The sequence below is a fragment of the Anopheles darlingi genome, chromosome 2 (assembly GCF_943734745.1).
Source record: "Anopheles darlingi chromosome 2, idAnoDarlMG_H_01, whole genome shotgun sequence".
NCBI lineage: Eukaryota > Metazoa > Arthropoda > Insecta > Diptera > Culicidae > Anopheles > Anopheles darlingi.
This window is the reverse complement of record NC_064874.1, coordinates 25,386,903-25,399,402: the sequence shown is the minus strand read 5'-3', so window position 1 is coordinate 25,399,402 and position 12,500 is coordinate 25,386,903. Positions and strand designations below refer to the sequence as shown.

The 12,500-nt window shown below is 45.2% G+C and overlaps 1 protein-coding gene across 1 annotated transcript in view; it reads right to left on the bottom strand.

Annotated features, from left to right (window-relative positions):
• The window catches only part of LOC125952469 (transcription factor mef2A-like), a 55,916-nt gene that overhangs the window by 4,667 nt on the left and 38,749 nt on the right, over positions 1 to 12,500 (bottom strand). Inside the window, exons 3-4 of the mRNA XM_049681937.1 lie at positions 2,279 to 2,473; positions 345 to 751 (exon numbers count right to left, since the gene is read on the bottom strand). Coding sequence (XP_049537894.1) covers positions 345 to 751; positions 2,279 to 2,382 — 511 coding nt within the window. The 5' untranslated portion in view covers positions 2,383 to 2,473. The remainder of the gene's footprint in view (positions 1 to 344; positions 752 to 2,278; positions 2,474 to 12,500) is intronic.

Sequence of the window (12,500 nt, the reverse complement as noted above, 5' to 3'; positions counted from 1 at the left end):
CAGACGCCCGGGAAACGGGTAGTCCACGAATACACGCCACTAATCGGTGAATCGGTGTTCCGATTGAGGTAGATAAACAACCGCACACCACCACCCGATCCTCCGCCCCAAAGACACACATACACACACGCACTAACGCCACAACGCACGAATCGTAAAATTTAATTTTAGTTTTCCTCCCATTTCCACGGTGGTGGGGGATTTTCCGAGACGCCAAAGAGCGGCATGTGCCCGACGACCAACATAAGCCAGTCCGTTCTTTGTAGTCGCAATGATCGCACGATTTGCCCGCCAAAAAAACCCAACCCTCTAGCGGTTCTGTTTTCGTGTCCATCGATATTTACCATTCAAGGATCCGGCACCGTTGCCGGTGGCCGGTAAGGGTAGCTTGGTACGCGTTCCGTAGCTGTTGGTCCACGGTGGTATCTCCACGTTGCTGCTAGGATCGTTGCTCGATGCTCGGATGCAGCAACAATTGGCCGCCGGTTGCTCGCTACTGCCACTGCCCGTACTGCAAGGTATACTTCCGGCGCGACTGCCACCGCCTCCGTCGCTACCGTTCGAGAAGTGATCATACGGGGCACCATTACTCGATCCACGTGAACTACTGCGATGATGATGATGTTGGTGATCGCTTACAGCCTTTCCACCACGATCAGTAGTCATCGCATCCTCCAGCAGGCCGGTGTTCGAAAGCCGCACGCCGTACCGAAACGTACCGAGCTGAATATAGTCATTCTCAGGGATCGCTCTGGAAGGATAGATGGATGTGATAATTAGATGCATTGATCCTGAAAAATCTACGACAGTTCGCAAGTGATGATATCTTGTCCATTCGATCAACGAACGATTTTGTCCCCTAAGAGGATTTGCATCATTCCCTATCATTTTCGTTTCTGTGTAGCGGTGCATGCTGGATCAACTGAGCTATTCGACGTACCGATGATCGTCAGATGATGTTAAGGTGAAAAGAAACATGTTTTTAATTATTTTTTAAACAAGGTATTATAAACAACTCCTTTCTACCACGATGGAGGCGCTTGGTATGGACACATTTCGGGATTGAGCAATACCAGTTTGGCAACGGATTTCCGTGAGAAATTTTCTTGGGGTTCTTTGTTACAGTGAATCCTGAGGGTCCCGCACCAATTTAGCCAAAGCTCGCTGCTGCCCCAACGACCCAAAGAACTTATGAACCTCGCAAGAAGCGAGGCATGTAGGGTGAATTTTTTTTTATCTATGTCATTTCTGCATCGATTGATGTAAAACTTTCACAAGATACTTTCGATAGGTTCAGCATTCAGAGAAAAATGTTAAAATTAATATACCAACCCATTTTTTTTTTTTCATATTTCGTAATTTACAACACCCGATTCCAAGCAGCTCGATCTTATCGAAATAAACGTTTACACCACTGCGGTTTTAGGAGTCGAAAGTTCCGGGGTTCGATTCTCGGAACATTCGACTCCTGGATCGTGTTTATAACAGAACTTCGAGCACATTGCTGCAACGGCAACAATTTCGAGCAGTATGGAAGGGGTGAAAAGCTTCAAAATGGGCGGTGGGAGGGGGTTGGGATGTTTTCCATTATGTTAACCCTTTAAATGGTATCCTGTGAAAGTTTCACATTAATCGAACTAGAAATGACAAAGATACAATTTTTAAACGAATTTCCATACATGGCTCGCTTCTCGCGGGGTTTATTGGCCTGTGGGGGAGGGGGGCGGGATACATTGGGTAGCATTCAGGGTAGCAAAAGGGTCAGGATCTCCAGGAATCGCCATAATCCCTCGCCAAAGTGGCGTTTCCCGAAATGAATATAAATGCGCCTCCATCGCGGCAGTTCACGTGGCGATCGTTAACAGGATTCTCATCGAGGGAGGCAGGTCAGTGCTTTAAAATTAGAAAGAATTATGTGAACCCATTTTTAAGCCAAATTTTTTTCCATTTCAAAATGTGCCCAAAAATTGAAAAATATAAAATTTAACAAAAACTCGACGAGATTATCAGTAAAAACTGCTTATCTCACCAACGAGTATCAAGTTATTTTTTCTCAGATCAACAACACAGATTTGACTTGCGCCTCCCTGAAATTAATGCCATGGATGTATTTTTTAGATAAAACTTCTCAAACTAAAACAAAATATTCTTCAAAAGTTATAGCTTAATATGACATTCAGGAATTGTTTCGTTACAAAATCTTCAAATCAGCCCCCCTTAAGTTGAACCATTCCGCTCCTGTCGTGCTTACTACACCGTGCCAAAGTCTCCAACTCACCGGTTCCACGATTGCTGGATCCCGTCGGCCAGTTTTTGGCAGTTCGCTGGCAGCGCTTTCATGTTCCTTCCCAATTTGTCTGCTGGTTCCGGTTTGCTGGTCATATTTTAAACGCATGTTGCATTTTGTGTCATTACCTTTTCTCGGTCTCTATCTCGTGCGGTGCAGTCAGTGGCTTCCTTTCGTCCGCAACGGCTGAGGGGAAAATGAAGCAAAAATGGAAGATGTCAGGTGAGATTCAGGTGGCTACGCGGGGACGGTTGTTGTGCGGACACGGGACCGGGCCACAAGCAACAAGTGGGATGCTTTAATTTATGGGTCCACGCGTAGGCCGTATCAATTATCGGGACAAATAAATTGTCTACAACCATAGCGAATGCCGCCTTCTCTTTTAGCTTGATGCCGCTCCAGCCACCACACGTGGCCAGTGCAATGGTATGATCGCTTACGAGTAATTTGGTGAAAATGAATGATACCATCGAGGTGGAATACGAATGTAGCAGGAAAGGGAATTAATATACCGGCGGCGAATAGCGGAGAATATGTTGAAAGGTGCATAATGAAGTTACATTACGGCTCTTATCAATTGAGCTGATACTAGCTTAAGACGTGGTCATCAATAATACCCCAGCCCCTATAGGGATGCGAAAGGAAATTGAAAAGCAAACATTACTCTAAATGAAATGTGTAATAGTATATATTATGACGGATACAACATCATATAGAAATCATATAATGCGGTATTTCTAATCGAAACGAATAGATTATTTAGAGAAAATTAATAAAATTGCAAAGCTAGTTGTATAGTAAATCAAACGATCCCAATAATTACTTAAGACTCAATGTATTACTACAAATAATATATCAAAAAAGGCGATAAATTTATTCTACTCTTCTAATATTCAAAGAATCAACCGCATGCACCAATATTTTATTCACTTTTCAAAATTATGGTCACAAAAAGTTCGCGCTACTACTGTCCCCGCAAACACATCCTGGAAACGGAACACCAAACGGCAGCACCTCTTGGGATCGTATTACGAAACACCTATCCTCACCTTCCAACCTTCAGCAACACCGTTAAAAACTGCTATCTCAGCACACTCCGACGGCGATTTCGCGAGATTAATGCTAAAACAACAAACAGCAAATGCTAGCAATAAGAAAAACGAGGAAAAACAAAAGCGAAGAACAGCGCCACGCATCACAAATTGATGCCTCCAATTTCAAACGTTCGATCGCACCAGAAAGTGAATGTTTGGTAGAGCCGGAGCCCTGATGGCTGCAGATGGACCTAGTAATGTCGCACGGACTACTCGAAGCCATACGCCTGAAACCTGAGACTCGAGAAGCTTGTGGACAGACCACGCCGTTGACCAACTATTCGTTTTGCGGAGCTGACTGGCTATCTTGTGGAAAGCAAGCACCACCCCAAAGAAGGGGTGGTGTCGTGGAAAGAAGGGGAAAGCGGGTTAAAGTGATGTCCGCCTGTCATGTCAATAATCACGGTCCGTGCGCACAACCATAATAAAGGATGCAAATTTTATGAATTATTGCCTTCGCCACCAGAGCTCTTCCCCTGGCTCTTACCCACTCTCCTCCCCTCTCGTTCCCCGTCTTAGTGCAAATCACCTCACCGTTGCGCACCGCGTATCGCCGTTCCGTTCGCGTTCGCGTTCGCGTTCCGTTCGATGCACTGCACACTGCGCCGGGCTGCACCGCAGGACCACAGGATCAGATCAAATATTGAATGTTTGATTTAATTGAAATTAATGGCCGCCACTAAGCGCCCGCACGCGGTCCCCATCCGGCCTCTGGTGGTGGAAAACGGCATTGATGGAAGTGGTGTTGACTGCTCAATAAAAGCGAACTTCATCGTTAAGGGAAGGGGGCGGTCTGTCGGAGGAAATAATCGGTTCATTATGGTGATTTTTCTTTTCTCTGGTTTCCCCCCCCCCCCCCCTTCGCGAGTGGCCAGAGGCCCTCGTCTGATGCCACTGTCCCCGATCCGCACCCTTCTGGGATCGAATAATGTTGATGATCCATTAAAATAGGTCCACAGGGTGGCTAGCTGGTGAGAGTGTTCGTTCGTTCGCGTTCTTGCTCTCGGACGCCGGACACTTGCTTGGCCAATGGCACGGAAGGACCATTAACGGCTGGTCGCACCTTGGATGCCCGGTGCCAATCAGTTGCGCTGATTCTTTGCCGCAAATGGCCCCCGCTACAACGGCTCTGGCTAATGTTCCCATTCAGGTTGGTCGGTTCGGTGCGGTTTTCACGTTTCGGTAGAGCCCTTCTTGACCCGGGGGGCACCTAGGGACGGTGGGATTATAAGAGGTTCCATGGATGATGCGGCGTAGCGGAATTCATTCTGTTTTGATTGCGAAGCGAGTACTAATAGAGTGCCGCTGTGGAGCCGCCCGAGGCAGTTGGATGGATGGATCGTTCGGTTTAACGACAGTTTTACTGACTTATCACTTCAGTTGCATTTTGGTTTACACTGAGGTAATCAGTTTCGATCGGGTTGGGGGTGGCTTATGCTTTAGCGTGAGGACAAATTTATGGGGATTACTAAAAAAAAAGTATTAAAGCCTTTGGCGAACTAGGTCCAGAACGAACTAGATGCTCTTTTCCAATTCCATTGGTTGGTTTCAAGATTCTTGCTTGACAATAAAAACAGCATTACAGCAAAAGTATGTTTCCAGTATTCTATGCTTGTTGTATTTTATTTGTTTACTAGCTGCCCCGACAGACTTCGTACTGTCTTTGATCGGTAGTGGGTTTATCGTAAACAGGAACTTTAAAATTTCAGTAGATATGATTTTATCTATTCCATAATTTGGTAGTATTCGATTTATCAATGAACCAAATCAATAGCTAGGTCCGTTAGTGATGTTGGAAATAGAGATGCGACGTGCTTGTAAATATGAGCTGGAAAGTTAACATGATGTTTGAGTTTTAACATGACGTCATTTGGAACAACGAATTATATTTTCCCAAGTATTTTTAAAAAAAGTTTGACTTTAGTATTCGGCTTGCACATACCTCGTTAAGTTCAAATGCTGTGTATTTAACGGCATTACAATACGACACACTTGATCCATTTTTCCGGTATTCAGCTTACGGTGATTTAAATAGTCACATGGTAGATCATAACTAAAAGCACCGCACTTCAAATCAACTCAAACGTCGATCGATCAGATCGAGGGTCTTTCTTTTCTCTCGGACATTCTCGGTGATCATTCCAATCGCAAGTTGTTCTTGATAGACAGGATATGTTGGTATTGGTTTCTATTCATAATCCGATTCCCATTCATAATCCGATACTATTCCGATTTACCATTCATAATCCGATACGTTGAAAATTGTCAATGATAAGAGGCACGTAAATCAATAGTCGAAAATTAATATAATTCTTGATCAATTCAAATATTTCACAACTGAATAAGTTTTTGTTATTGTTTCATGTAAATTGATTTGTGAAAATTAAAGCAACTTCTTAATTAACTCATGACTTAACTAAACTTAAGAAATTGTTAAGAAAATTTAAACCAACAATAGACACACCAATAAAAAATAGTAACGATTTGCAGCATTGCCGGTCCCATGGTTATCATTCCACCCTAGCCGGGCTCCCTCTCTCTCTCTCTCTCTCTCTCTCTCTCTCTCTCTCTCTCTCTCTCTCTCTCTCTCTCTCTCTCTCGTTCTTTTCCTTAACATCTATTGGTCTCATTTTTTAAATTATTATTCATGAATTAAACGCAACTATCTAACCATCCCACCCATCACTCTGCTCTGCAAGATGTACGGAATGGAGGGTGGTGATGGTGGATAGGTGAAAGAAGCAAGTAAAAGAGTATTAAGTGAATCCAATCGATTTAGAGACCATCAAAACCTACGAAACGATACCCATATTGCCCTAGGACGTATTTTAAGGATTGGGGTTGTATGGAAGCTCCCCTTTCCCCTCATCCGATGTAGACCAAATTTTGTCCCATGGTTTTTCAGATGATCATCAACAATTGTGCAAGTTTTAATGGTATTCGGTTCATAACTCGCGGAGTAATGAATGTTTTTAACAATCAAGTGTTAGCGAAGGGCATGAAGGAAGGTAGTGGGGGGTTTCTAACCATGCCTATAGCACTCACCGGCCCCAAAAACCCCCACATACCTAATTTGGAGTCAATCGGTCCAGTAGTTTCGGAGTCTATACCGGACATCCGGACAGACACATTCATTTTTATATATATAGACTAGCTGCCCTGACAGACTTCGTACTGTCTTTGATGGGTCGTGGGTTTATCGTAAACAGAAACTTGAAAATTTCAGTAGATATTATTTTATTTATTCCATCATTTGGTCGTATTCGATTTATCAATGAACCAAATCAATAGTTAGGTCTGTTAGTGATGATGGAAATAGAGATGCGACGTGATTGTAAATATGTACTGGAAAGTTTAAAATGATGCTTGAGTTTAAAGGCTAAATGACGTCATTTGGAACAACGAATTATATTTTCCCAAGTTTTTTTTTAAAAAGTTTGACTTTAGTATTCGGCTTGCACATAGCTCGTTAAGTTCAAATGCTGTGTATTTAACGGCATTACAATACGACACATTTGATCCATTTTTCCGGTATTCAGCCTACGATGATTTACATAGTCACATGGTAGATCATAACTAAAAGCACCGCACTTCAAATTTATTCAAACGTCAATCGATCAGATCGAGGGTCTTTCTTTTCTCTCGGACATTCTCGGTGATCATTCCAATCGCAAGTTGTTCTTGATAGATAGAATATGTTGGTATTGCTTTCTATTACTATTCGGTTACTGCTGCTTTATATGTTTGTGCATGCAATTCCGATCGTTTACCATTCATAACCCGCTACGTTGAAAATCGTCAATGATAAGAGGCACGTAAATCAATAATCAAAAATTAATATAATTTTTTATCAATTCAAATACTTCACAACTAAATGAGTTTTTATAATTGTTTCATGTAAATTTACTTGTGAAACTTAAAGCAACTTCTTGATTAACTAATGACTTGATTGAAGTTAAGAAATTGTTAAGAAAATTAAAACCAACAGTAGACACACCAATAAAAAATGGTAACGATTTGCAGCATTGCCGGTCCCATGGTTATCATTCCACCCTAGCCGGGCTCCCTCTCTCTCTCTCTCTCTCTCTCTCTCTCTCTCTCTCTCTCTCTCTCTCTCTCTCTCTCATGTATTAGTCTCATTTTTAAAATTATTATTCATGAATTAAACGCAACTATCTAACCTTCCCACCCATCACTCTGCTCTGCAAGATGTACGGAATGGAGGGTGGCGATGGTGGATAGGTGAAAGAAGCAAGTAGAAGAGTATTAAGTGAATCCAATCGATTTAGAGACCATCAAAACCTAGGAAACGATACCCATATTGCCCTAGGACGTATTTTAAGGATTGGGGTTGTATGGAAGCTCCCCTTTCCCCTCATCCGATGTAGACCAAATTTTGTCCCATAGTTTCTCAGATGACCATCAACAATTGTGCAAGTTTTAATGGTATTCGGTTCATAACTTGCGGGGTAATGAATGTTTTTAACAATCAAGTGTTAGGGAAGGGCATGAAGGAAGGTAGCGGGGGGTTTCTAACCATGCCTATAGCACTCACCGGCCCCAAAAACCCCCACATACCAAATTTGGAGTCAATCGGTCCAGTAGTTTCGGAGTCTATACCGGACATCCGGACAGACACATTCATTTTTATATATATAGATTAAGCTGTTGTATTTCATTTGTTTATTAAGCTTATCGTCTCGGTCAATATTCTAGATTCATTTATTTTATAAAGCATATTTTCAAAAATTTGAAAATTTATTAAAGAGACCGAATACGCAAAAAATGATCAAAGTAGACTAGAATATTGACCAGTAATAGAACCTATTGCGGTTTAAAAAATAATTAGGTTTAAAAAAAAGTCAATTAAGCTTCATTTTTAAATTACAGAGCCTGTTTGCCCTCCCGTTTGGCAAAATTTTGAGAGGGAATACTTCACTTCAACGACCGAGCAATCACCGCACTATGGTTTGCGAACGGCGACTCGAATTCGAGTTTTTTTAGCGTTTATCCTCTAGGCCATTCGAACGAAAAGCGCCAATGGCAAATATTACACACATCGGATCGAGATATTTCATTCGACTTATCGAACGTTAAAAAACCGCTATAGGTCCTGATATTACGCGTGTGTAGCCGAAATTCGAAATTGATGCTTCAAACTCATAGCACTCCACATTCTTAATACTTTGCATCATATGATCATAGCCTATGGAAACCTCCATCCGTTTCTACGGATCATAGCAACGGTAGCAATATGTAATTTTACTTCTGAATAAAAAACTGTGTTAGTGCTCAACAATAACGCCTGAACGAGAAACAGTAGCTGCGCCGCAAACGAAACGAACCCAAAACACCATCGTAACCACTCAAAATGACTCTTCAACATGGCGCTGTTCATACCGATGCTGTTGGCAAACACAAATTTACCATTTACCTTTGACAAATTGATATGCTTTTGCAGAATACAAGGGGCGATACACTGCCAGGTAAAAGCGATCAACAAGCGAAAAAGGAGTTTCCCTTCTCTGCCACAGCACTCCGCCACGCCAGCCCCACGATTCCATATTTGTCATCCGGGAACGGGGTTTGTGTATTGTTTTCGCTCTCAACGCTGAAAGAAGAGCACGCCACACCAAGGGAACTAAACAATAGTGTTCCCGAATGGATGCTGCCTACCAACTGGAAGCCCTGCCAGTGCTCCTCGTGAACATGATTCCTCTCCACGACGACGACAACAACGATGGCGACGATGGCGTCGAGTGTACGAGGAGGAGATGGATGAGGACAGCCCCATTATACCCGGGTTAACAATGGCCACCCCATTGCATGACTAAGACACTTCATCACACTTCCTACCGTGGCCAGGTCGGCCCGGGGGTTGTGCCGGCCGGAGCTGGAGAAGAGAAATGAAAATGGGGAAAGACGAGACAGGTTATGACCGTCGCCGACGCCGTGTCCAAACCAACTTGAGGCTCTGTTATAGGGATTGGCTCGGTGGGGATTGCGCAACATGCAGCCCAAACCCAAGGTGTGGTGTGGTGAGGCGAGGCGGATTAAATAACAATGTAGTGAGCATTTGGCACTAAAAAGCGATCGATAAAATTAATCAATCTTGCCCATAACCTATAAATCACATCCATGCTGCTCTAAACGCCACTTGCTCGCCGGCTGCTGCTGCTGCTGCTGCTGCTTTGGCGTCGTAAGCGTAGATCGCCCGGTCCCTGGGGAGAACGGGACGCCCTACTATATGTGGTTGACCACCCATGCCCCAGACCCAGCACTACCACTTTTTTTTTTTACTCATGTTTGGTCGTCACTAAGCTTCCCTTCGCCGAGCGGGCATGCGACCGCGTGCAGGCGAGTGGAGACGTCGGCGCGTCTTAACCTTTTTGTAGTCGATTGGCCCCGCTCCATGTTGTGTCGCTCTATGCCGCCACCAGTGCCCTGAACTTTTACTTGTCCCTTTTTGCCGCCGATCGACGCGCGCACACTCGGGACCTTAGCTTGTTGTCCTCTTCCTGTTCAGCGTCCCGTGTCCCGATCCCTGGGACTTTGCGTCGACGGAATTGCGTCGTTTTATGTCTGTTGCGCACCCGCCGCCAGTCAACTAACCGGCCAGATTTTGTGTGTGTTCGGGGTGCACGTTTACATGTTGTTCGCAATGTTTTATGCTCTCCGTTCGATTCTTATACCCGGATTCGTACCTTCCTACCTCATCCCGGCCGACCGGCCACTCGATTCCCCCGACTCTGGTTGTGGCCGTTACATGAGTGACGGGTTACAGGAGTTCAGGAGTAGGGGCGGATCGTCACCATCGCCAGATCACTCGCCACCCACCAGGCTAAGTAAAATCGGTCGGCTTCTTGGGTGGGGTACAAGCAGATCCACACGGTGGGGTACCACAAGGTTTTCAGCGTTTTTTTTTTCTCTCTCTCACTCGGGGTTTTTGTTTGGCTTGTACTCAACCAGCTTAGAATGCGTGTTGACTGGGAATTTTCGCTTTGTTCGCGTTTGTTGTGAAGCGAGCAGTCAACTGGCCGAGTAGGCTGTGTGGCTACTTCAAACACGCACAAACAAACAGTTCGAGTGTCTGTGGTGTTGTGCGTTTTCGGATGGATTACAACAGCAACAATCTCAAAACGGACTAAACCAAGAACGGTTTTTGGCAAACTTCAAGGGGCAAAACAAATCAATATTTACATTCTTGAGCTGTTATGGGATGTACTGCTTGTGAGAAGATCAAATATCGTGTGGATTCAAACTACGCTCTATTTTTATGTGCCTTAAATTTTTACATCGGTTTTGTGTAAAATCGTTACATTCTACCATCAAAAGAGTTTGAAATAAACCCGTGGCTTATCTTGTAGAAATACCATTACTCTAATTTATTTTATAGCATGAAATATATAAAGTTCAGAGACATATTGGTCATTAACTTGTGCTATGATCATAAACTTTAATAGAAACGCCAAATGTCATAATGGAGCAATGCAAGGAAATCCATTCTAAAGAAGATCAAGAACCATAAGGACTACATAAGGTCAATTCTTCTAGCAGCCACACGGCACACACACACATTCCCTTCCACCAATTAAATAAGTAAAAACGAAGGAATGCACAACATGTCAGCATGTTGTAACACCATTGGGTTTCCTTACATTTGTAAGCGAACAAATTGAATCCAATGAACGAGCTCGCGATCGTGAGCAGCACACAGATGCGCACACGCGCAGTCGCCGAATGACATCCGAAAGGTATGTCCGCCAAGCATCGCGCACATATTGGCCAACCATGCGCCATTGAACCGACAACACCGGCAACAATGTTGCCTGCACAACAAATCACGCGTCTCGCGGTTGCTTACACCGACCCGCAACACGCAAACGCAATGCAGCACGCAATGCGCCCCAGAACATGGGTCCTTTCACGCCAACCGAACGCCCCCCGGGGCACCGCAAGGGGCCCACGAGTCGAGACGATCTGGAGCGATCTGGAGCAGGCGAAATCGCGTACGCGTACCTGACACGGATCTGTCTGCGCAATTGTTGCACTTCAATTACGCATAGGTGGGTGGAACTGGCCGCTCGCCGCTCGCCGCTCGCCGCACGCCCGCTCGAAACGCTCAAAATTGTGCCCCTGGGTCCGGGTGGCCGTGACGGTGATGCTAACCTCCAGACCCCAGGCATGGTGGGGGTTTTGCAACTAACTTGCCCCACAACGAACCAAAGGCCACCGAAGCCTGAGCTGAAGATGAGTACCGGGACTTGGGTTTTTCGTTTTCCACGTTTCCATTTCCCCATGGCCCGTATCCGTAGCCCCGGGTTTCGTCGACGTACCGGGCCCCGGGTTTCGTTCGTTTCATATTTCGCTGACATTCGCAGCTCGCCAGCGGAGAAGGGCTACGGCAAACCGCTGCCTCCTGTTGCTTGTCGCAGTGTCTGCCCCTTCCCCGGCAACGGGACTGGTTGTTTTGAGAGTCAGAGCCCTCGACAGCCGTCCAGGCTGGACGCGGAGAGAAGACGAGGCGAGTGTCGCATTACCGCCCGGTATGGCCACCTCTGCGTTTGCTTCGCTGACCGACTTCGCTGACTTTGCCGATGCCGTGCTGTCGTGCGTCGATCTGACGTTGCTCAGCAGGAGTCAACCTAGGGCGAAGGGCGCGATGGTTTTTCGGCTGCATCCGCTGCTGCTCCTTGTGCTGAAACCTTGAACTCGGCGAAAATGATTTGTTTTTGTCGTGAGTAAGACGCACACCTCACTGCGAACGCAAAACCATGCCATCACCTTGAGCGACATACTCCAGTAATGTGACACCCCACCTTCGGTGTGCGGGAAATTCCACTTCATATGATAAAGCGTATTCGCCAAACGGGGAGAGAGAGAGAACGAGAGAATGAAGAGAGATCGTGTTCACTGCCGTGTGTTCGTGTTGTTTTCCGACGAAACGGAACTGACCGTTTGCGGTGCGACCGACCGAGACATCCGAGACGGAGGTGGGTTCAGTCGAAAGGGGCGTTCGCTCACGAAATGTGACCGCCCTGGCGACTGGCGGAACTTTGATCCGCGAGACGACGCGATTCCGTCAGCTGGCCACGCTCCAACTGTTGGATGCTGGAACG